Genomic DNA, 26,852 nt, shown 5'->3' with positions numbered 1-26,852 from the left:
ACATTTCATATCTCCTACTCTGTGCTATGTACTATTGTTCGGTGCAAAAAACCTCTACTCCATGGGGCAAAAAAAAGCATGTTCCCGGGGGTCACGTGTCTCCCCTGACCTCACTCTGCGTCCCCCCAGGGGGGGGTGCCCCACTATTTGAGAAGTACTGCCCTACATGAAACTCATTTAAAGACATTTTTAAAAGGGAAAGTAACCAAAGCATGTTTTTTGTCATGTGGGGATAACAAAAACTACACAAAACCCTGAGAGTACATCTGTTTGATATAACCCAGATTTGGGACAGGAGAAAAAAATTAAACACAGTACAAGGAAATCTTCTGTAATGGAGCCCAGTTAACTATCTGAAGTCTCCAGACATCTTCATGCTCCAATGTTTTGTTCAGTGCATCATTTAGCCATAGTGTACCATTTAACCATCATTTAACAATAGCGCACCATTTAACCATCATTTAACCAGTGATTTATTCTGGCAATTTTAGGAAGAATCAGGGTGTCTTATATTTAGCCTAGATTTATCTTTTTGATATAAAAACAATTAGTAGTTGCTGTGCCACAATAAACTAGATGAATTATCTTTTTATCTAAAAACTTATAAACTGAGAAGTGGTTCATAACCATAACCACTTTTTCTGGAGAAGAAATTTGGTCCATCCAATCCAGAGTGGGGGAAAATTGCAACCAAACTGGAAATACTGAACATTGCAATTAGTATAACTGATCGTGGGAGATACTGGACATTAACAAAAATTTTACTTGGATTATAGCAATTATAATCAACTATTTGATAAAATATAAAAAATCAAGCTGGTTTAATGTAGTGTTAAGGCATCAGGCTAGGAGACACAAGCCAGCTAGGTGACCTTGGGCCAGGGGTGGGTTTTTTTTACTTCCAGTTCGCTTCCTCCTGTGCCATGTGGCTGCATGTGATGTGTGGGCGCGAATGCACAGTGCCAAAAACTTGGCATGCGCAGAAGCAAAAACCATCAAAAATTCCAAAACATTTCCCTCCCCTCCAAAAAAGATGGTGGCATCCATGGACCGGCATTGAGAGAATTGGCTCCCTGACAACACCACTGGTTTACAATCGGTTCTATAAAACCGGTGTGAACCGTGGGAAACCCACTTCTGCCTTGGGCCAGCCATTTTCTCTCAGACTTATGGAGAAGGCAATGGCAAACCACTTCTGAAAAACCTTGTCAAGAAAACTGCAGGGACTAATCCTAATAGTCTCCAAGAATTGATTGAACAAAAGGAAAGAATGAGAAAGGAAGATTTGTATAGTATTACCAGTGATCACATAGATCACAGATGAACTGTGCTTAGAACAAACTTATGGAAATAAAATGTGATCATAAATTAGATAAGACGCCTTAGATAAGAAATACACTTAGACTTTTGAGACATGAATAAATTTGAATAGACCTGGAAGCAAAATGGCTTATCTTTCCATTTGTAGCTTTGCGTGAACTGTTTATTAGATGTATAGAAATAGGATTTTTTAATTGTGACAAAGCTAAAAAACAGTTTGACTGTGGAATAGGCAAATCTTTATAGGTTCTTTTCTGCAGATTGCAGTCCCTTCTACTACTTGCTGTTCTGTAGCAAGCCCTAGAGTAGAATTTAGTAGTGAGAAAATAAGCCTTTGTAAGTGTAAAGAGCATCAGACAACTGTGGATAGTCAGCGGCTGGAAAATACATTTTCACAGGATGTTGCTTTTTTTGTATTGGCTGGCAATTACTTCTCCATTACCTCTGTTAGAGAGGTCATTGAGGAACCAAGCCCAGATCCGTTTGTTCCTGCCTGCTATATTTTCAGGCCTGAGCACCTGAGAACATGTATTAGCTGAGGGTGTCATCTTTATGCCGAAAACATTTAAAAACAATATTTCTTTTCACTTGTTTACTTTGCTACAAGATATTATGGTGAATCTTATAGCTAGTATAGCTAGCTCCTTACAGTATGGAGTAGTCTTAAATTCAGCCCTTGAGCAATCCCATCCATAACATAGTTTGCGAGTTTATTGGTACCTCAGACTTAGGTATTCGTGGAAATGAGAATGGCCTTGAAGCTGAATTCCTTTTTCACTCATTGGTATTCTAACCTAACGTGGCAGAGTAGAGTGTCTGCTGCAATTTGAACAGAAGAGATGAAAGAAGAGCTGTGAAGTGAAAATCACGTTGCCTTCCAAATGAGGGGAGAAAGACGGAAGGGTGTGATTTAGGATGCAGTCTTTTTTTAACCACTGATTTATTCTGCCAGTTTTAGGCAGAATTATTTTTGATAGCTTGCTGTTCATAAAAAGCCTTATTCCACGAGCAAGTGGTGGGCTTCGGCATTTTCAGACACGATACACCTAATGTTTCTTTCCCCTCCCCTTTTTTTTTAGCAGAAATACTATAAGCAGAATGATTAAGGTAGGTCTTGCCCCTACAAGGGCCTGGAATTTTAACATTAATTACCATTATCGGTCTTTCCCTCCCTCTTCTTTCTCATGAATATGTTTAAAGCAGCCTTGCAATAAAGATAAAAATGTTAAAGAAGTTTCCAGCATAGCTGTAAGTATTTTGCATAGCAAGCAATAATAAGTTACTCTGAGTCAGGCCTGTCAAGCTGTTGGCCTGCGGGCCGGATGTGTCTTGCACAGGCCACGCCCACCCCAGCTCCGCAAAGGCAAAAACCCCAGTCATGATACGTCAGGTAATGTGATTGTATTTGACACCTGTGCTCCGGGGTGGGTCCCTTTTACCTTTTGCTACCAGTGCACATCACAATGTGTCACATGACTCCTTGCGCGATTTTACTTCCGCGCATGCTCAGAGGGACATTTCAGCCCAAAGGACACCTGAGGAGCTGCTCAGCTGTGCTTCCAATGAAGAAATAAAGGCCGATATTAACCCTGGGGCGGGCGTAGATGTCACCTTCTATTGATTTTCCATTCATTTTGAACACAACCTCCACGCACATTTCTCTGCTATACTTCCTCTGCCTGCATTGGCTTGAATGTTCCCATCCATTTGGATTACGGCACTTCTAGCTTGCTACCCATAACTTCAGCAAGGCATGTACCGGTATGCAGAGGAAGGAATGCCTCTTCAGCCAAGCCAGCCTTACGGCTCCCTCTTATCCTGAGTAGAAGAATAGCATAATCCAGAGACCTTTGGCTTTAAGTATGGATGATTTGAAATTTAGCAGGAACCTGTTTTGTTTTTCAGTTACTGATTTCCCGCCCTCAAGTGGCCTCCTTTTCAGTGTGCTTACTTTATTTTATTTTTCTAGATAGTGCAGTTCGATAATTTCTTCAATTGATATAGATTATAGAAGGCTTTAATCCTCAGATTTCAAATAGGATTGTAGTTGTGTCATAGGAGACCCCGTCAGATTCAGCAGTCTGCATTTAAAAGACAAAGGGCACTCTTTTGAAGACAGCAAAATCCATACTTTGGACAGAGAGGACCACAGATTTGAAAGAGGAGGCAGAGAGGTCATCTATGTCAAAATTGAACAGCCCTCTCTCAACCAACGGAGAAGAATACAACATCATGTATCTCCACTTTACAACACAGTCCTTTCAGCAGTTCCAAAAAGGCTCCACACCTATTTGCACTACTCAGATGAACATGAGGACGCAGATAAATCTCCAAGTGGCCTCAATGACTCTCTAAAAGAATGCAAATGACCACCTGTCTTCCAGGAATATAAATCCTTCCATTCCCCACCATCCATTCAGAGCTAAAGAAGCTTCTTGGATGAGAAGTGAGATGCCTTCAAAGAAAACAAGAAAGTCAATTTGCCTCTTGAAAAATATCACCTTTGGGACAGGCCTGCAATTTATTTATTTATTTAATTAATTGGACTTCTATGCTGCCTTTCTTTGAAGAATCAGGGCGGCTCACAACAAGATAAATACAAAATACAAAAATAAGCATATCAGAAATCCAAATCCTAAAGTGAATCTAAAACCCTGATACTTAAAAAAAAAACACTCATCCACATTCATCCCATCATAATATACATTCACATCATCGCCCGGAGTAAGATGTTAACAACGGCCCTAAGCCTGCTTGCAAAGGTGAGTTTTTAAAGCTTTGTGGAAGGCCAGGAGGGTGGGGGCAGTATGAATCTCGGGAGGGAGTTGATTGCAAAGAGCCGGAACCGCCAAAGAGAAGGCTCTTTCCCTAGGCCCCACCAGACAGCATTGCCTGGTTGATGGGACCTGTAGAAGGCCAACTCTGCGAGACCTGACTGGCCGCTCGGGATACATGAGGCAGAAGACTGTCCCATAGATAATCTGGTCCTAAGATATGATGGGCTTTATAGGTCATAACCAACACTTTAAATTGTGATGGGAGACCAATCGGTAGCCAGTGCAGCTCGTGGAGTGATGACCAAACAGGCATGTCTTAGAAGGCCCATGACTGTTCATGAAGCTGCATTTTGCATTTCGTTTTGCTCCAAACGTTCTTTAAAGGTAGCCCCATTGCAGTAGTCGAGCCTCAAGGTAATGAGGGCATGAGTGACTGTGAGAAGAGACTCCCTGTCCAAATAGGGACGCAACTGGTGCACCAGGTGAACCTGTACAAACATCCCCCTTACCATAGCTGAGTTGTGGATTAAGGAGGATGCCCAAGTTGTGGATCCTCTCTTAGGGGGTCAAAAGCTCCCCTGCAGGATAGTGGATGGACAGATGGGATTGTCCTTGGGAGGCAAAACCCACAGCCACTCCATCTTGTCGGGGTTGAGCCTGAGCCTGTTAACACCTATCCAAACCCTAACAGCCTCCAGACACTGGTACATCACTTCCACTGCTTCACTGAGTTGACACGGGGTGGATGTAAAGGTGGATGTCATTGGCGTACTGATGGTAACTCACACCATGTCGTCAGATGATCTCACCCAGTGATTTCATGTAGATACTAAACAGCAGGGGAGAGAGGACCAACCCCTGAGGAACTCCAAAAAACCCCTGCCAGAGGTCGTTGTTTGTTGTTAGTTGTTTGATATCTACAGGGGAAGAGGCTTATACCTTTGGTATTTTAGCTTTCTAAATATAATTTAACTTGGTATATGTGTTTAAAATGTATATGTCCCCCCCAAAAAATATTGGCCATTGCTTTTCTGCCCATGAAGGGGATAGAAGAAGGGGTTTGTTCAAAGGAAAAACATGGTATTCCGAACTGAATACCTTGCAAGGGTCTCAGCCTGGACAACATTTTCTTAAACCAGCATTAATACTTCCATATTGCATATTGCTTAATTTTACCTGATTTAATTAGTTACTAGTATATACTGTTAGTAAGTTTTACATATCAAGTTTATTCTTTTAATTATGAGGTGCTTATCTATTTGGTATTCCATTATTCCCTTAATTAGTGTTGCCTTGGGGTTTTTTTGTTTTTTTTAAACTCTTGTGTATAATTTTATTTAATTGACATTTCTTTATTTCTGTTCCATTTTAGTTTTTACATGTGATATAAATATTGTTACTAAAGACATCTGCAATGCATCTATAGCTTGTTTTCAGTTCATCATATATAAAAACTAATGTCTTTCACTGGATTTTTATTAGAATTTATCAGGTGTCTGTGGACATTAAAAAATCATCAAAGTTAAGAAAGACAAGTTTTGTACATGTTTCATCTAGTGACTGGAAACAGCAAACCACTAACCCGTACCACATAGTACTTTGCTATTTATTTTTAATTCTTGCCTGGAGTGAACACATTTTGCCAAACAGTAAAGAAAAAAGTAAGTTCTAATTTAATGGAATTCTGAGCACTCATTCTCTTCATTTCACTTTAAAGTGCAGCAGTGTTGGAGGATGGCCATAAACCCCGACAAGATTTCTAGCTAGACTATGTCTTGCAAGATATTTAGCCAGCATAAATATTTTTAATTAACTGAACAATTTCAATCGCACTTCTCTGCAGACAACATGGTTGCCTAATACCACGACAGCCATGAACGACATGGCAAACCTGTTGCTGGACAAGGAGGAGCACCCGTTGCATTTGGGCGAAAGCTTCAAACAGCACCCTAAAGTCTCCTTCCACACCATTCGTCATGATTGCCCAGCAGAGCCGGTGCTTAGGGGCCTGGTGGGTGACCCCAAAACATTAGCTTAATTAAGCTGGCCTGGCCCCATGTCAAAACACTAAAATTCTATTGGGTCCCAGATCTGAGAGTTGGGGGTGCACAAAATGTGAGTCTTCAGAGAGGGGCGGCATAGAAATCTAATAAATCTTAAATCTTAATCTTAAATCTTACTTCTTCCTGGGGGGGGGGTGGAGGGGGTGTAAGAGAAAATAATTGAGAAGCACTGTGTTAAATCACTGAACCGGAGACTGCTTCAGTTTAACAGGTTTATTTCGTTAGGCATAATCAGATGAACCACTCTCCTTGACAATCAACTCCCAACAAGGGCAACGGCTAATCCGTTGCCCTATTTATACATTTCTTTTACGCGGGAACATTTTCTGACAACTGTTTATTTTTGGCGGCATTCTAACTCAAGCCGCGGTTTAACCAATTAGCGATTTTGCCGTTTATTTCTTTTTACAGACATAACACACTGGTTTATGTAGTCAAATTATTCAAGAAAATTCTCTCTTTGTGTGGTGTTATGTACATAAACGAGCCCAGATAGCCATAAGTCTTAATCTCGATCCATTGAGAACTGTGCCAATAAATGTATTATGGGAAGAGGGAGGATTCTTAACATAAATGAGGAATGTAATATAACCATACAGGTGGTCCTTGAATTATAACCATTCATTTAGTTCAAAGTTTTTATGAGGGTTGCAGTGTCCCAAGGTCATGTGATCATCTTGGATAACACTCTGATACGCAAAGTCAACAGGGAAACCAGATTCACTTAACAATGAGCTTAATAAAAACTATAATGATTCACTTAATTGTGGGAAGAAAGGTCATAAAATGGGGCCTAACTCAGTTTTTTTGCTGATCATCAGACATTTTGGACTCAATTGTGTTTGTAAGCTGAGGACCACCCATATCTGATTCTTTCTCAGTCATGGATTATGCCTGTTGCTGTGTTAATATTTACCACCAGTTGATAAGGGGGCAAAAAGATGTAATTTTCAGGGTTGCAATTTATTTCAGTCCAAAAGCAGGATGGAAATCCAGTAAATAAATAAATTATTTGAATTCCTGACATAAATGTGAATTTATATGATTTTTTTTTTTTAAAAAACCATTCTTCAAAAATGTGACAAGTATTCAAATTCCTCAATCACTGGATGAAAAAACGATGGATATTGGATTGGATTTGTTTTTGTTATCTTTTTTTGTTGTTGTTCCTAGATGTACATCACCCACACAATAAAGGCCAGAGGAACCAGGCTGGCAAAACCGGTTCTTTGCTTGAGCGTAATGTGTATGGCATTTCTTACTGGTATCAACAGAGTAGCAGAATATCGAAATCACTGGTCAGATGTCATAGCAGGATTTCTAGTCGGAATTTCAATAGCTGTGTTTTTGGTATGTATAAGCTACGCATTTTTCTACCTGCTATATGTCTGAATGTGGGATCCATCATTTCATTAATTTGTCAGGATATTTGTATGAATGGCAAGCATTTATAATTTTGCCCGATTAAAGAACTGCCATATTTTTCGGAGTATAAGATGCAGAAGGGGAAAACTTTGGTGTGTCTTATATACCAAATGCAGCTCCACTCTTTGGCCTCTACCTCCCAGCAATTTACCTCCTTGCAGCAAACAGAACAGAGCCTGTTAAGCCAGGCAACTGGTTATCAGCTTCCCAACTCCCAGCTGATTTGAGGCTGCAGTCAAGTCATGTGCTGAGCTGAAAGTGAAAGTAAAACTGCAAGGAAGCAAATTGCTGGGAGGTAGAGGCAGAATTTTATTTTCTTGTGCTAATCAGACTGCTGAAACTGAATGCAAGGAGGTAAGTCAATAACTATGCATGTAGAATGTTCAATTATTAGACCTTAATTTTTAAAGATTGCTTTATTATTGTTCTAGACAACTTAACAAAATGAAGAAGATTTTTAAAGTAAATGCTTGAGAGGCCCAGTGTTTTGTATTTTCTTTTAAATAGCAGAGAATAATGTGTACTTCCAGAAATCCACATCAATTTTAACAGCATCTGTACAAGTACAATCTGATATGTAACAGTGTCCTATTTTAGTATTAAGATAAGGCAGCTGAGTTAAATCCTGACAGTCATGTTTGGAGTAGATCTATTTAAATAATTGGGAGGAGTTGGTGTGACTGCATTTTAGAAAACTTTCTGGCATTAATATACTGCCACAATGTACATTTCTCCTATAGTTTACTATTTCTATGGGTCAGTCACACATGCACAGAAATACATAGCAAACAGTCTAAATGCTAAATGCTATTCTGTATTATCTGTGCTGTTTGCTGGGAGGCAGAATTTTTCCCCCTTGTTCCCCCCCCCCCCAAAACTAAGATACAATTTATACTCTGATGTGTCTTATACTATGAAAAAATACGATATGTAAAATCTTATGCTGTATTTCAATATATACAACTGTCTATTACCCTACCCAACTAAAGGAATGTATTGTATTATTCCATCAATGAGCTTTTTACTGGTAGACTGTTCTACTCAGAGAGTAATTTCTAGAGTTCTTCATATTGCTTTCATTATTATTTCCATGTGGACATGGCTTCTTTCTCCTGCATTTTTGAGTCTACAGTTACTGAGTTTCTTCTTTCAAAGATTATCTGTCCCTTGTTTATAAAATGACTTTCTCAGGCCTGAGAATCCAGGACTCCAACCTCATCAAGTATCGGCTCTTACGCTGACATTTTAATTTAAAGATGTTCAATTTTTAAGGTCCCATTCTATCAAGTAGTACCCTCTGGAATTATATTAGTTTGGAAATGTTGCCTAAGTGTTTGAAAATATTGTTCTAAGCCCTAGGGATAACATGGCAGATTCTCCTCTCACTGTACAATTTACAACCACAATGGAACCTAAAATAATATGTTGCTAAGTGAAAAATTTGTTAAATGAGTTTTGCCTCATTTTATGTCCTTTTTCTCCACAAGAGAATCACTGCAGTTGTTAAATTAGTAGCACCATTGTTAAGTGAATCTGGCTTCCCCGTTAACTTTGTTTGTCAGAAGGTCACAAAGGGTGATCATCGGATGCTACAACTGTCATAAATGTGAGTCAGTTGCCAAGGATCCAAAATTTTGACAATCGTCATAACATAAGTGTGAAAAACAATCATAAGCCAGTGATTTTTTCAGTGCTGTTGTAACTTTGAACAGTTGAACTGTTATAAGTTGAGGACTACTTGTATTGGATTTATAATTACACGAAGTCACAGTACATTAAACTATAACTTTTTTTGGGGGGTGGGGTGGATATATTTTGGAAATTGTACAGTTTTAATTGTAATGGCATTTCCGTCATGACTCAGGTGTCGTAATGGCTTCATAGTATCTAAGAATTTTCCCTCTTCTCTTTCTAGGTGATATGTGTTGTTAATAATTTTAGAGGTAGGCAACCAGAACATGAACAGTCTCACATGGACAATCTGGGACAAATGTCTATGATCAGCATCCCTCGGGTAGAACATTCTGTAGTAAAGGTAAGGTCGCTTGTGATTTGATAACTTTTGTGGTGAATGTGAGGTAGAATTGTTGCCTTGCTTAATATTTCTAAGAGAAGTGAATCTTCAAGTCCACCTCATAAATTATGGTTGACTGAAGACTGGGAACCCTTTTGCATCTTCTCAAGGATTATACAAGGCCATGTAGAAAAAGCTAATTTTATACTGTGCTGTTAAATCACACTTTATGACAAGAGGCAGCCTTCTTCTCTTCAGTTAATTAATTTAATAACTTAGATTAAAATTCTTCATTGGGTCCAGACGTCTCAGTTCAAGGGGTTTGTTTGTTTGTTTGTTTGTTTGTTTGTTTATTTAGTCCAATACACAAAGAGGGTTTAGTGGGTATATATCTATATACACAGTAAAATACATGATGAAGGTTATAGAGGAGATACTCATAGTAAAATATATCTAACAAAGAATAGAAAAGAAGATATAGTAATAGACTCATTGCTCCGGAAATTGCGGGTTGCGAGTCTCTCTTGATGAAGTTGGACTTAGGGGTTCAGGTGGGCTTATTTCTCATGTACCTGCCTCCCAGCTGCCTGTCAAAAGCCCTGCCTGTGCTACTCGAGGAGGTAGCCGGGTTGGCGGTGGAGTTCCCCGGACTCATTGTCCTGGGGGACTTCAATCTGCCGTCACTCGGCGAAACCTCTGGGTTGGCACAGGAGTTCATGGCCACCATGACAGCCATGGACCTGACTCAAGTAGTACAGGGTCCGACTCACGAGGGAGGGCACGCACCTGACATGGTATTCCTTTCCGAGCAACTGAGTAATGGTCTGAGACTAAGGGGCTTAGAAGCATTGCCTTTGTCATGGTCAGACCATTTTCTACTACGGCTTGACTTCCTGGCTCCAATCCTTCCCCGCAGGGAGGCGGAACCAATGAAGATGTTCCGCCCCAGACGCCTGATGGACCCAGAGGGCTTTCAGACGGCGCTTGGGGTTATTCCAGAGGCACTCGCCCACAGTTTGGCGGAGTCTCTCGCGGAGGCCTGGAACAGGGCTGCGGCGGAGGCTATTGACAGGATTGCGCCTTTGCGACCTCTCCGTGGCGTTAGACCCCGTAGAGCCCCATGGTTCAACGAGGACCTCCAGGAGTTGAAACGCCAAAAGAGACGTCTAGAGAAGCGATGGAAGAAGAGTAGGTCTGAATCTGATCGAACACTTGTAAGAGCTTTTATTAAGACTTACAAAGTGGCGCTCACGGCGGCAAGATGCGCGTACCATGCTGCCTTGATTGCATCAGCGGAATCCCACCCGGCCGCTCTGTTTAGGGTGACCCGCTCCCTCCTCAACCAGGGGGGAGTTGGGGAGCCCTTGCAGAGTAGTGCCGAGGATTTTAACACGTTTTTCGCTGATAAAGTTGCTCAGATCCAGGCCGACCTCGACTCCAGTTGTAAAACAGAGTCGACTGACAACGAGTCAGTCGAGGTGACTGGGGCACGTACTTGTCCACCTATCTGGGAAGAGTTTGATCTGGTGACACCTGATGAAGTGGACAAGGCCATTGGAGCTGTGAGTTCCGCCACCTGTTTACTGGATCTGTGTCCCTCCTGGTTGGTTTCGGTCAGCAGGGAGGTGACACGGAGCTGGGCCCAGGAGATTACCAATGCTTCCTTGGGGAGGGGAGTTTTTCCAACACTCTATAAACAAGCGCTCGTGCGCCCCCTCCTCAAGAAGCCCTCCCTGGACCCAGCCGTACTTAATAACTATCGTCCAGTCTATGGGGAAGATTGTTGAGAAGGTGGTGGCACTCCAGCTCTAGCGGTCCTTGGAAGAAGCTGATTATCTAGGTCCCCAGCAGTCGGGTTTCAGGCCCGGTTACAGCACGGAAACCGCTTTGGTCGGGTTGATGGATGATCTCTGGCGGGCCCGGGACAGGGGTTTATCCTCTGTCCTGGTGCTCCTTGACCTCTCAGCGGCTTTCGATACCATCGACCATGGTATCCTTCTGCACCGGCTGGAGGGGTTGGGGGTGGGAGGCACTGTTCTCCAGTGGTTCTCCTCCTACCTCTGTGGCCGGTCGCAGTCGGTGTTAGTGGGGGGTCAGAGGTCGGCTCCTAGGTCTCTACCTTGTGGGGTGCCTCAGGGGTCGGTCCTCTCCCCCCTGCTATTTAACATCAACATGAAACCGCTGGGCGAGATCATCCAAGGACATGGGGTGAGGTATCATCAATATGCTGATGATACCCAGCTTTACATCTCCACCCCATGCCCAGTCAACGAAGCGGTGGAAGTGATGTGCTGGTGCCTGGAGGCTGTTGGGGCCTGGATGGGTGTCAACAGACTCAAACTCAACCCGGATAAGACGGAGTGGCTGTGGGTTTTGCCTCCCAAGGACAGTCCCATCTGTCCGTCCATTACCCTGGGGGGGAAATTATTGACCCCCTCAGAGAGGGTCCGCAACTTGGGCGTCCTCCTCAATCCACAGTTCACATTAGAAAACCATCTCTCAGCTGTGGCGAGGGTGGCGTTTGCCCAGGTTCGCCTGGTGCACCAGTTGCGGCCCTATCTGGACCGGGACTCATTGCTCACAGTCACTCATGCCCTCATCACCTCGAGGTTCGACTACTGTAATGCTCTCTACATGGGGCTACCTTTGAAAAGTGTTCGGAAACTTCAGATCGTGCAGAATGCAGCTGCGAGAGCAGTCATGGGCTTACCTAGGTATGCCCATGTTTCACCATCACTCCGCAGTCTGCATTGGCTGACGATCAGTTTCCGGTCACAATTCAAAGTGTTGGTTATGACCTTTAAAGCCCTTCATGGCATTGGACCAGAATATCTCCGAGACCGCCTCCTGCCGCACGAATCCCAGCGACCGATTAGGTCCCACAGAGTGGGCCTTCTCCGGGTCCCGTCAACTAAACAATGTCAGTTGGCGGGCCCCAGGGGAAGAGCCTTCTCTGTGGCGGCACCGGCCCTCTGGAACCAACTCCCCCCGGAGATTAGAACTGCCCCTACTCTTCCTGCCTTCTGTAAACTCCTTAAAACCCACCTTTGCCGTCAGGCATGGGGGAACTGAAACATCTCCCCCTGGGCATGTTTAATTTATACATGGTGTGCTTGTGTGTGTGTCTGTTAGTATATGGGTTTTTTTTAAAAAAAAATCTTTAAATATTTTAAAGTTAGTCGGATTATTTATGATTTGTTCCACGTGTTGTGAGCCGCCCCGAGTCTTCGGAGAGGGGCGGCATACAAATCCAAATAATAAATAAATAAATAAATAAATAAATAAATAAATAAATAAATAAATAAATAGAACATATCAATGAAAGAATAGAAGAGATATAGGAATAGAAGAAAGGTATAGGAGATATAGGAGAGCAATAGGACAGGGGATGGAAGGCACTCTAGTGCACTTGTACTCGCCCAGTGTAGTTGCCCAGTGATGGGTTTGTGCAGCGAAGAACTGCCATCTTCAGCACTACTGGTGTACCGTCCAAGGCCGTTACGGGGGCTCATGTGTCCGGCAGGTGCAGGCGTGCCCATCGACACGAGATTTCACTTTTGCACATACATAGCAAGTGAAATTTTGTGTGAGGATGCACGTATGTGAGCAAGATTTTGGCAATTTTTGCCGATATTTTTGGTTCTGCACATGCACAGAAGCAAAAAATCGGCAAAAATCATTGAAATCTTGCTCACGCGAGCATCTTCACACAAGATTTCGCTTGTTGCGCATGTGCAGAAGCCAAATCTCACATCTGCGCATGTGTGCATGTGTCAGAGACGTGTAGCTGCATCCCCAAAATCGCTACCGGAACGTAGCTCCTAACTGTTCAAGTAGCAGGCCATCAGTGGTTTTGTGAGTGTATAAAAGTCTGCATATACAAATGGACTTTTTATAGCCACCTGATTGTTTAAATGACATTTAATAGAAAGCTTCTACTTGAGCAGTGTTTGCAAGAGGCTATTTCCATAAAATTAGTGATTGCTTTGAACAACAATATGGACTTTTGTTTTTACCCCAAATACTCTGAATGCTTGTTATACAGCGGGTGTGAATATCTTGCATGTACGTGTGACATTGCTTTTGTGTAAATTGAGCTTGATTGGTCTAGCGGCTAAGGCACCAGGCAAGAATTTATGAGTTATGTGTTCTAATCGCATCTTAAGCATGACAAACTTGCTGGGTGACTTGGGACCCTCAACCCAACCCACCTCACAAGTTTGTTGCAGTGGGGAAAGTAAAAGGAAGAAAAATATTAGGTATGTTCACTATCTAGCTAACTAAATATGGTAACAAATAAGGAGGGAAATAAATAAATAAATGGTATAGGGCTGGGATTTAGGAGCTTTAGAGTAAACCCCCCCATTTGGTTTAATTGAAAACCGTGGCAGTTATCGAAGAATGTGAAATGTTCTAAAAGTCTTTATTCCATTCAGTTCCATCTCAAAAATCAACCTGTTTCACCAGCTCGTTTGTTCAAGCAAGCATCTGGTTGATGGGTGTATCTTTTGTGTAATCCGTTCTGTTAGCTTCCCGTGAGATGTCAAAATAAAGGCTTTTGTTTGCCCAAATTAACAATGTGGGGCAGCTAAATGTTCAATTTAAAAAATGCATGAATAAGAGGAAACAATTCATAGTTTGCCTTTCTACTTACATCAGACATTACATCCAAAACCCAAGCCAATATAATTCTGTTGTTGCGATTATTTTTATTATTACTTCTTAGGTTGCTCTCTCACGTTTCTCCTAAGATCTCAAAAAATGGTACATGTAAAATGTAACTTGCTCTTCCAGATTTTTCCTCCAACAATCGTTAGTGCAGGCTAGGCTGAGAGATAGGCAATGAATCAAATTAATTGGTGAGGTTCTATCCAACCTTTGATTGGATTCAAAGGTGGTTTTTTTTTTCCAATTCTACATCTCAACCACCATGCTGTTTTGATTCCAAATGTCAAAGCTAAGTAGGGAGAAAGCTGTAAACAGGCAGAGGAGCAGAATATATCATCTACATTCTATTTCTAATGTTTACATATTCATTTTACACCCTGGGTGATTTAGTTTTGTCAAGGGTGTAACTCTGCCTAGCTGACAATATGAACAGATTTTCCCAACTTTCTAGTTTGGAAAAGATAAATGCCAACTTAGCCTCTTCAGCCTAAATTAGATGAATTTTTCTACTAGTGTGTATTTGATCCTAGTGTAGATGCCCATGCTTGTTGGAACTAAAATTGAAAAGGCTACGTATGTGGAAAATGGAAAGAAAATACTTGGGAGACAAATAGCTAGATCTTAATTATTAAACATAAACATGTTCAGTCAAAACAAATAGTAAGAACTGTATTCTAATCCAGCTCCTAATGTCTGCATGCAACATGTACCGATGAGGGACACAATTTAGTAGCAGTGTAGCTTGTTGTCACACAGAAAAAAATATGATTGGCTTAAACTATCCTCTTATAGAAGATAGTTATAGGACAGTGATGGCAAACCTCTGGCAGCTCAACTCGTACCAGCCAGCTGATTTTTGGCTTGTACAGAGGCTCTGGGAGGGCGTTTTTGGCTTCCAGGGAGCCTCCGGGAAGGTGTGTGTGAGGGTAGGCATTTTTACCCTACCCCGGCTCCAGGGAGGCAAACCATGAGCCTACTGGGCCCACCAGAAGTTGGGAAGCAGGCTGTTTCCGGCATCCTGAGGGCTTCTGCTGGTGGGGGAAGTTGTTTTCACCCTCCCCAGACATTGAATTAAAGGTGTGGGCACTCGCACATGCTTGATAGCATGCGTGCATGCTCTTTTGGCATCCGAGGAAAGAAATTGTTATAGGAGAACCCTTGGTGGTGCCATGGTTAGAATGCAGCATTGCAGGCTAACTCTGTCCATAGCCTGGAGTTCAATTCTGACAGGACTCAAGGTTGACTCAACCTCCCATCCTTCCTAGGTCGGTAAAATGAAGAAGCAGATTGTTGGGGGCAAAATGCTGGTGCTATAAACTGCTCAGAGAGTACTCTACACAGCGGTATATAAGTCTAAGTGCCATTGCTATGGCGGCATTCTATGAACACTAGATCACTAGATGGTTGGTGAACATGTGACATTAACCACTGCATTAGATAAATAGGTTATGGAGATCCCTCTAGAGCAGGGGTGTCAAACCTGCGGCGTTACATAGGCATCAAAAGGTTATGTATTGCATTACACATTTCCACCACCCCCTTCGCTAAACTGGGGGTGGGCGTGGCCAGCACATGATGCATCCAGCCTGCGGGCCCTGAGTTTGACAGCCCTGTTCTGGATGTTATCCTCTATTGTCAACATGCATCATCCTACATTACACTAGTAATCTTTGACTTATGACCATTTGTTTAGTGACCATTTGCAGTTTACAACAGTACTGAAAAAAGAGATTTATGACCAGCCCTTGCATTTAAAACCATCACAACATCCCCATAGTCACATAAATGATTTACCGGCCAAGTATAGGATAACTGTGTTCAGTGAAGGGCCGCTCGTCTTCGGCGCTACTGATGTGCCCTTCGAGGCTGTTGCGGGCACACGCTCGCCCGTCAGGGCGATATTCAGGTTCTACGCATGCGCAGCAAGCAAAATATTGCATGAGGACGTACACACGAGTGACATTTTGCCGATTTTCACCGATATTTTTGCTTCAGCGCATGCACAGAAGCAAAAAATAGGCGAGAATTGCCAAAATCTCACGTCCTCGTGTCCGATTTTTGCTTGCTGTGCATGTGCAGAAGCCAAATCATGTATGGGATGCCCGTGTGCGCATTGGGGACGTGGAGCTTGCACGCAGCTCCCATTTTTCCCAATGGAACTGCGCACTGGTGTGCATAGCCAGCAGCCCATTACTGACTGTGTTGCTTATACATAGTTCTTGAACCACTACTCTTGTCAAATATTTCTGTCCTCCTTCAGTACTGACCCTCGGTGCGTAGCCTACACATATCTATGTTTTATTTAAGTTAATACTTTATAGGTCATAATGGTTATGACCTATAAAGCCCTTCATGGCACCGGACCAGATTATCTCAGGGACCGCCTTCTGCTTCACGAATCCCAGCAAGCAGTTAGGTCCCGTCAACTAAACAATGTCGTTTGGCGGGACCCAAGGGAAGAGCCTTCTCTGTGGTGGCCCTGGCCCTTTGGAACCAACTCCCCCCAGAGATTAGAATTGCCCGCACCCTCCTCGCCTTTCGTAAACTTCTTAAAACCCACCTCTGCCGTCAGGCATGGGGGAACTGAGATATTCTTTCCCCCTAGGCCTTTACAATTTACGCATGGTATATCTGTCTGTATGTATGTTTGGTTTTTATAATAAGGGTTTTTTTTAGTTATTTTAGTATTGGATTGGATTGTTACATGCTGTTTTTATCATTGTTGTTAGCCGTCCCGAGTCTATGGAGAGGGGCGGCATACAAATCCAACAAATAAATAAATAAAAGATTCCTCCTTCTGTGTTACCTACTGGTAAGATGAAGAAAAAGGAAAGCTGCCCAAATACGATTCAAATGATGCAATTATTGTACATATTGTAGAACCCAGGTGCTAATGGAAGTGAAGAAGAACCTTTGCAAGAACATTCTTTCAAAGCCCAGCTCTTTAGGCTATTCTCCTGGGTAACAGGAATGGACCAGTTTGAACATCTTCATATAAGGCAATGAAGTTATGTGTGCAAATAAGCACACTGGTGTGTTTAAATGCTGTGTGGCAAGGGACGTATCTGAACCTTCAGTGCAGGCAGAGTTCTCTCCGAGAAGCAGAAGAAACTGTATTTTTATTCTTTTATCCTTTTTATCTCCTGCAAAGTCAGGAGAAAAATATTTTAAAAACTGATCAAATGCGGTTTAATACCGCATTTTAACAAATTGGAGACTGTAACATGATTAGGAATACAAGGTAATTATATCTTGTATTCTGTATTCTTGTCCATATTCAAAATGATTTGAGAGTTGTGCATTACTGAAGATTTATATGATAAACCACCCATGTTGTCAAAATGTACTTTACATGAATGGAATGTTATTTAAAATAGCCAGAATCATTATTTGGCATATTGCTAAGTAAGTGTGGTCTCTATTTTTTTTAAAAGGAAACCAGCACTTAAGGTTCAGTTTTAATATATTTTGTTTTTTAATGGTGATGTTTTATGGTTTGAGCTCTTTCCGTTTGCTCTCCTCCAGTGATATATTGTGCATGTTATAGACTGGTGAATTGCTGTTCACAAAACCAAACACAACATTGCCGTGAATTAATGGTGAATGCTTGTGCCAACAAACATTCACAGAAGAATTTGATAATATAACTTGGGTTTTGGCATGGGTTTCAGTGTGTCTGCTGGATCAAAAGGCATTGTTGAGTGTTTCATTCTTATTCATTTCCAACAGGCTCCTTGTGTCATACGTAGAGACATTGTTAACAGTTCTTTAATTTCTGCCCAATTTTTCATTGGCTTTGGAGTTCAACCTGTTGCAGTTTTGGAATGAGGAATGGCTGACTTCAGAATAGAGTCCTTGAATCTCCCAGTAATTCTGTGCAAAACGCTAGCTTAAATAAAGAAGAAATGTTAATTAATAAAAGAGAACATTTTAGCATTCTGCTGCTTAGTAAATACAATTTCATTTAAGTTTCTCTTGTTTCATGTTATACCACTTTCAAGAGTTACGAAACTTTTTAAAAAACCAAGAAATGCAGAATTAAAATAGTATTGACAATTTGATTTACTAGATTTTGCCATGTTTGTTCTTAAAAATTATATTGTAGTTACCCTGTTTCCCTCCAAATAAGACACCCCATGATAATCAGATAATCAGATTTTTGAGTGCATGGCAGTAAGGCCAAGTGCTATTTCAGTATTTAAAAATATATAAGACAGGGTCTTATTTTCGGGGGGAAATGGTACTTGTTATAAAACAATAGTAAAATTTGGCTTCGGTTTAAGTGTTTGAAGAACTCAATCATTTAAGAGTGGTGACTTAGTTGAGTATTATGGAAAAGTAATGATAAAGTGGGTTATGATACTCCTTTTATTGTATGTGGAATATTTTGCAAAGCATTTTAGAGCTTCTTGAAAAGGGTTGATTATCTGAAGTGCTACTAAAGTCTAAACTATGGGATCTTCAGGTGGGAAAATGCACCTCTCATCTTTACAGATAAACGACTTTCATTCTTCGTTCTTTTCACTTTTCTAGAACCACCTCACAGCCTTTGCAGAAGTCACATGATACAGAAAGGGATGTCTACTCGCTACACTGGACGTCATCTCTTTTCACAGTTCACTCGTAATGACTGAAACAATTTCAATATTAAAGAAAAACTGATTTGGTCTTAGAATCTGATCTAACAGCGTTAAAATTTACAGCAACCTAGGAAGAATATGCCTGAGTTAAGAATATTTTCCAACTCCAACCAAAAGCGTTGTACCATTTAGGGATTGGGTGGGGAAATCTCAGCATGTCATATAAACATACAATTTCCCCTGTTCCGGCATATTTATTTCCTAACTTGGTCATGTAAGTATTAGACTGTATTCCAAGAAGATCAGGTCTTTAAAATTCAGCATGACACTCAACTCCCATTTAAACCGATTTCAGTGTACACTTTTCTAAAAGAATCTTATCCAGAACTCAAATGCCACTGGCACTTCCTATTATATATTTCTCATACCACATTTCTTAAGACTGGTGCTTCTGTTTTTGAAGAAAAAAATGCCATTTATACTCTAATAAGTATTCTACTGTTATTTCAAAACAAATTATTTATTTCGATATTTTCCTGACTTCATGTGGTTGAATAGTTGATTTTGTAGTTCTTCAAATGTCTTCAATGTACCCTGTTGTTAGGATTAGAAATGAGAACATGTAGACATTGGGGTAGGTTATTTTTTTGCTATCGAGCACTAAATGAAAGTTTAGAACGCCAAACCTGTTGCCAGTATATTCATATACCTACTCATTCATAACATATTATTTTTGCTTTTTTAGGGATAGTAGCTAAAAGTTACGGGAAACACACTAGTAAAAGTAGTTTTAAAGTCTTTGATTCTGTCCTTTACATATTGGGAGCAATAATTTTAATATTCTTTGTTCTCAAGGGGCACAGAGGATAGCACTTCCCACTCCTGCTTAGTGATGAACCAGCAATCACCCCCTCCCCAAAGTTTTTTAAATCTCAGAAAATAAAGTTTCATGGAGCAAACAGAAGGGCATCAGGTGAAATGAATGACAGATATTGCTATCTTGTAACTAAGGCTTCCTCTTTCACCAGCAGATAGAGTAGAATTGTGCAATATTTCTTTGCATTACACAGGATATGTCTATAATCTCTACTCTGCAGTAGGTACAATTAGATTTAGGGACAAGGATATGCCACAGATCATGTTCAGTGATCTCATCCCATTGGCCTTAAATGATGTGTAACTTTTAGGAAGCAGTTCACGTTTTAGTAGTCTACATTCTCAATATTTGAACACTGTCTCTTGATACGTTTGCTTCCATTTCATTTCTTCCACTTCCCAACTCCCATCCCCACCTAAAAATGTTCCATTGCTGTAATCCACCTTAAATCTGGTCATGGTGCAGTTATCACTTTTAGTATAATAATTGCAAACAGATGTCCTATGGAACGTTAGTTCCTTCCTTTTTTCACATGAATGAAAATTGAATTTTGTCATGGTAAGATCTTATCCCAAAGTCACCTACCTAACACATGGAATATTCTGTAGCCTAATCTAGCTTCAGTGCATATAATGGCCAAAAATTGCTTATGTCTTTTTTGAAAATGAGATATAGGCTTCCAAATAAAGTTATTTTCACATGATGTTTCAAACACTAGAAAAAATGAAGCTGGGCTGTTTTACATCTTGAAAGCCTGGAGATTTAATCTTTTATAATTTCTTTAATTTGGGTTCTGTAGGCGGTGAGAGTCTTTGAAAGGTTTTGTTGAAAAATGGTCTTCAAAATAGTATGAAGTTGAACCAAAGTATTACCATCCTTCCAAATATTTATTCTGTATCTCAGGTAATCTTTTTGGATATGCCAGGAAAGCATCAGACCAGAGAATTAAGAGAGAGGAAAGTAAGTCTAATGCATAACTGCATATATGTTCTTTTGTTTTTTTTTATAAGACCCAGTGATTATAAAATTCAACCCACTTTTGCAGTGTGTCGCCAGTCTTATTAAAAAAATCAAATATTAATAACCAACTCACCATGGCAATCTAAGATGGGTGGGAGGGAACACACAGCATCACCCATGTAATTTACATTTTCAGAAACTACTTAGACTTTTGGACGAGTTCCAGCATAAATGAAATATTTTCAAATAACCTATTTCACTAAAACGTTAGACACACACACACAATTTTCTTTCACTTAAAGCAACAGTATTTGAAATGCTGTGCTTTAGTTGGATCAGGCTGTTGTCTTTCTATTAATTATTTTGAACATGCACAAAACCAAACTTGACAGAGAGACAATCCTGCTTTTTGATATTCACTGAAACACTAACTGTACCATGAAAGTACAAATGTAGTTAGCAAAGGAGTCGCAGTGTGTTTTATACAAAGCTACCCATGTTTTACCCTTAGAGAGAGTACTTTACCCTAGACAAAAAGATGTGTGGTACCCCTGCCATTTTTTTAAAAAGACAAATATAGCAAATCTGTGATCATCTACAATTATTCCCATGTCATTTTCTTCATAGAACACAGCCAATTAAATGATACCATGAGCATTTTTTTTAAAAAAAGTCTACGGTGTTAGCAGAATCGTATGGTGCAGCCTTTTCCTGATACTGATACCACAGAATACAGATAGGTACAAATACTATTTGCATTTTATTTTGTAAATTAAAATCTTTCTGAATATAAGAAACACGCCACAAAAAGTGGTTGCTACAATATCTATGATAGGCATAGAGCCCTTGATTTAAAAATATTTTTTTCTATAAGCTTGGTAATAACTGCATTAAGACTGATTTTTTTCCCCCCACTTGGTCAAACCAACATAGCTACAATTCCTTTATTTCTTACTCATGCAAGTGATTTCTTGCCTGCAATTTGAAATGAAGGAAACTCGGCTGGATGTGTAGAACCATGATTTTTCTGAACATGTCTCTTGGCTCACCTTTGCCACATACTGCCATCAGGAAATGCAAACAACACAACTGAGATGGTTTAAATTCTTGTCTTCTAGGGCAGGGGCTTCCAACCTTGGCTACTAGCCTGGCAGGCTTCAACTCCCAGAATTCCCCAGCCAGCAAAGGGGAATTCTGGGAGTTGAAGTCCACCAGGCTTAAAGTAGTGAAGGTTAAAGGCCCCTGTTCTAGGGACATTTAAAATGCCACACTTCTCGATGTGTGAAACCAAGTACTATTATAAGCATATGCAGCTGACATATGGATGTTTCCCAAAGATTCTGCGAAACTGGATAATTTAAACGAAACAAATACATTTACAAAGCACTTATACAAATGGAAAAACCAAGTCCTTTCACTCTGAAAGTGCAGGGGGTGTTAAAAACCCATCACCACCTACTCAAGCAGTATTTATCAAACTTGGCCACTTTACAATATGTGAACTACAACTTCCAGAATTCCCCAGCCAGCTTTCTGGGAGTTGAAGTCCATACATCTTAAAAGTTTCCGAGTTTGAGAAACGCCAAGTATGTTTGGTAAATCACACCATATCCCATGTGCTCATTACACTTAGTATGTTTTCACTTCTTGGTATAGCATAGCAATTTAGAATCCACTTTACTTAAAATTATTCACCATGAGGATTTCAGGGAAATCCTTGGTCAGTCATTGCAGCACAGTAATTCTGCAAATTTTATATCTGATTCATAAGTTCAGGAAGAGACTCTTTTATGTTAAAAGAAAGATTATTCTTTTTCAGCATATTGTCTTATGTAAATCAGCATGTAACTGAGTCACTCTCAGGATTTATAACAGCCTAGTATCGGGGGTTAAATTTATCATGTTATCTTTGTGAACCAGCAGTAACAGGGTGGGAAAGAAACACACTGCTGTGTACTGTATTTTTAAAGAAAATAAAATGATTTTTTTTCAAGCTACATTGTCATTTCTTTCTGCAGAATAGGCTGTTACGAGATTCAATGAATTGTAAAAACTGTGTGATCAATATAAGATGCCGGAATTTGACAAATTCCTGTGGGCTAGCCCAGGGCTATCTGGTGGGTTTATTTTGGGTCAAAAGGTGCCTGGACTGGTTTGAAAAGTCTTTTGTTTTGTGTATTTTCTATTTTGCTTTTTCACTATTTTGTTTTTATATGACTAGCCCTGAATAAATACAGTCCACACAATAGATTTTCCCATATGTTTTTCAATAGATTACTGTATTTTTCGGAGTATAAGAAACACCTTAGTTTTGGGGGAGGAAAATGGAGGTGGTGGAATCTACCTACCAGGTATTCATCTGCCTGGCATCCTTAATCTGGCCAGTTTCAGCACATTATTTTATCCCCCTGGTTAGGGCTGAAAAAAAAATCTCCTTTGGAGGGAGTAGCAATGAAAAAATCCTGCAAGCCGGGAAGATCATTAACACCTTGTTAGGCCTGGGGGGAAAATTATTTGGAGGGAGTAGCAATGAAAACAAGTCTGCAAGCCAGGAAGATTATTAGCACTTAATTAGCGTTGGAAAAATAAGCTTCAAAAAAGCTACATTCAGAGTATAAGACGTACCCAAATTTTCAACCTCTTTTAGGGGAGAAAAAGGGTGCATCTTATACTCTGAAAAATATGGTTCATGGCAGAATTCCCAAATTACTTCTTAATAGTGGAGTTGAACTTACTGAGTATCCCATCATTAAACAACTTTTGAAAAAAAAATGCTTTTAGAACCCTTTTCTTTCTCTATTGGGGTGAACATGGGCACTCGCGAGGCAGGAGTGAAAAGGTTAAGTTCTAACATGCATCATGACACAAAAATTGAGTTATTCAGACATAAATATGTAAGGGCAGATAATTGGGTGACTGTGCTACTGCATCAGTGTCATTCAATACAACCTCTGCAACAGATACCGATGATGATAAATATTGCAGTTTTTCTTTCTTTCAGTTCTTTAGAAACTTGCTTAAATATTTCAAAACAAATAATTAGAAGAGACGAGGAAATGATGGCTATGCCAAGAAAACTTTCAGAACAAAAGTGGAGACTGAACAGAATGCTAGTCATCAAGAGAACAGCAACAAAACAATAGCATTGTCAAATATTGACACTTAAAAAGTGGGGAAAGCAGGTTTTAAATGTTCAAATAATAAAACAAGGTGCTTGCTTTGGTTGGCGGATGCTCTCCTTAACATTTCAGTAATAAACCAATACTGAGTCTCTGACGCCCCATTAATTTTAGGTTGCAACTTGAAGACTGTTGCTGGCTGGCCTCTGATGGCTGATAAATTTTAGTAGAAATGGAAGGAGAGAGGCTCATATTTCAGAGCATCTGATAGAATACTCCATCAATGTCCTCTGGATTTATCACTAACTACATGTTGCCTAAATAGAGAGGAAGGCAAACACCTGGGTTCAGAAACATAACACTACCAAGGGAGAAGAACTACACCAGCTCTGGAATTTTATTTCACATTTATGTCAAGGGGATGGAGAAAGTTTTTTCTTATTTGGAGCAAGAGAAGCTAAGAGAGTGTCAGTTCACCCCACTTCAATCAAATGGCTTTGGCCAATTTCATTGATCAACCATAGCATTTCAGTGGGAATTGACTAATCTATTATGCCCTCTTTATTTACTTTTTCAGCAACAGTTTCTGATTGTTTTTGTTTATGAAAGATATAGTAATTCCTAATACCCCATCATTTTTCACGAGGCTGTTTCCTCTCTACTATTCAGTCATCATTATCTTATACAGTGGTACTTCTACCTAAGAACACTGCTACTTACAAACTTTTCTAGATAAGAACCGAGTGTTTAAGATTTTTTTGCCTCTTCTCAAGAACCATTTTCCATTTACAAACCCAACCCTCCAAAACTGTAACCGGAAAAGGCAGGGAGAAGCCTCTGTGGGGCCTCTATAGGAACCTCCTGGGAGGAAACAGGGCCAGAAAAGGTGGGGAGAAGCCTCTGTGGGGTCTCTCTAGGACTCTCCTGGGAGGAAACAGGGCTGGAAAAGGCGGGAAGAAGCCTCCAAGGAGCCTCTCTAGAAATCTGGGAGGAAACAGGGCCTCCACCCTCCCTGTGGTTTCCCCGGCCGCACGCATTAATTGCTTTTACATTGATTCTTATGGGAAAAATTGCTTCTTCTTTAAAACCTTTCTACTTAAGAACCTGGTCACGGAATGAATTAAGTTCATAAGTAGAGGTACCACTGTATTTGGCTGCTGAACAAGTCAACTCAAGAGTTCCCTAACTTCATGTCTTTCAAATTTGTCAAGGCTACAACCGTCATTGGTGATTATTTATTTAATTCATTTTACTTGGGTGACACTGCGTAATGAACACAGTTCAAAACATCAATATATTAAAAAAATAGTAATAGGAAGTTAATTTATTATTTATCCAAAATAAATTTATAATACTTTGTAGGCAATTGGCTTGAAGTCTGGAACGTGTATCTTTCATACATCTGGAGGCTTATTTAGGAAAGGGTACGTTTACCTCAGCAGTAACAGTTAAGCAGTGAATATTAGTAGTAAATATTAGTCAATATTAGTAATAAACTAACAGGATTTATGGATCATACGTACAAACTATTGAAGTTTGCAGATGATACAACAGTGATTGTCTCATTCAAGACAACAATGAAACCAGATACAAATAGGAGGTTGAACAACTAGCCTCGTGGTGCGACCAAAACAATCCGGAACTGAACACACTCAAAACCGTAGAAATTGTGGTAGACTTTCTACCACCTGCTATAATACTAGACAACATAGTATCAACAGTAGAGACTTTCAAATTTCTAGGTTCTATCATATCTCAAGACCTAAAATGGGCACCTAACATCAAAAAAGTCATCAAAAAGCACAACGAAGAATGTTCTTTCTGCACCAACTCAGAAAGCTCAAACTGTCCAAGGATACAGTTCTACAGAGGAATCATTGAGTCTGTCATCTGCACCTCTATAACTGTCTGATTTGGTTCTGCAACCCAACAAGGCCGACACAGACTTCAGAGGATAATCAGAACTGCAGAAAAAAACAACTACAGTGGTACCTCGAGATACGAGTTTAATTCGTTCCGGACCTGGGCTCTTAAGTTGAGCAGCTCTTATCTCGAACGACCTTTCCCCATAGGAATTAATGTAAATAATTTTAATTGGTTCCAGCCCTCAAAAAACTCACAAAGTTAGTCTAAATTATGCAGAAAGACAAGTTTTTAATGAAGAAATGTACATGTACATATAAATGAATAATGAAGTTTCTTTCACTTAACTTGTAAACTTTCTTAAACTTTTAAATTTACATATGTTCAACTTCTCTGCCACCCAATCCTGTAGGACAGAGGTCCCCAACCCTTTTTGCACCAGGGACCGGCTTTAAGCGATCAAGAGAGGAATGGGTGAATGAATGGACGGAGGGTGGGAAGGAAGGAAGGAAAGAGGGAAGGGACAGGAACAGAGGAAGGAAGCAAGGAAACTTATGAAAGGGAGAGTAAGAGAGGAATGAGTGAAGGGAGGGAGGGAAGAAGGTGGGAAGAAGAAAGAAAAGAAGAAATAGAGGAAGGGAAGGTAAAAGAGAGAAAGAAAAAGAGCGTGTTTTAAAAGGTTGCAGCCGGCCTGGGGGGCTCGGGGGGGTGCTGGCAAGCCCCCCAGGCCGGCTGCAAGCACCCCCGAGCCCCCCAGGCCGGCTGCAACCTTTTAAAACACGCGCGCCGCTTCGCAGCTGTCTCCTGAAGCCGAACGCGGAAGTTAGCGTTCGGCTTCAGGAGACAGCTCCTTGGCGCTCGTATCTCGAATTTGGGCTTGTAAGTAGAACAAAAATATCTCTCCCCTCCCAGCTCTTATCTCGAGTTGCTCGTAAGTAGAGCAGCTCTTATGTCGGGGTTCCACTGTACTGCCCACCTGCCTTGCTTTGAGGACCTGAATACTGTACGAGTCAAAAAGAGGGGCATGGAAATATTTACTGACCCCCTCACATCCTGGACATAAATTGTTTCAACTCCTACCATCAAAACGATGCTATAGAGCACTGCACATCAGAACAACTAGACACAATAATGTTTTTCCCCAAACACCATCACTCTGCTAAACAAATAATTCCCTCACCATTGT

At 40.6% G+C, this 26,852-nt stretch overlaps 1 protein-coding gene across 1 annotated transcript in view; it reads left to right on the top strand.

Moving 5' to 3' along the window:
• PLPPR5 (phospholipid phosphatase related 5) overlaps window positions 1-22,565 on the top strand; it is a 113,047-nt gene extending 90,482 nt beyond the window's left edge. Inside the window, exons 4-6 of the mRNA XM_070749030.1 lie at window positions 7,334-7,510; window positions 9,501-9,620; window positions 18,801-22,565. Of these exons, the coding sequence (XP_070605131.1) occupies window positions 7,334-7,510; window positions 9,501-9,620; window positions 18,801-18,833 (330 nt within the window). The 3' untranslated portion in view covers window positions 18,834-22,565. The remainder of the gene's footprint in view (window positions 1-7,333; window positions 7,511-9,500; window positions 9,621-18,800) is intronic.
• Window positions 22,566-26,852: the final 4,287 nt, after the last annotated feature.

The sequence above is a fragment of the Erythrolamprus reginae genome, chromosome 3 (genome assembly GCF_031021105.1).
Source record: "Erythrolamprus reginae isolate rEryReg1 chromosome 3, rEryReg1.hap1, whole genome shotgun sequence".
In the NCBI taxonomy this organism is placed as follows: Eukaryota; Metazoa; Chordata; class Lepidosauria; order Squamata; family Dipsadidae; genus Erythrolamprus; species Erythrolamprus reginae.
The sequence above is the reverse complement of the archived record's forward strand: the minus strand, read 5'-3'. Positions and strand labels throughout refer to the sequence as shown.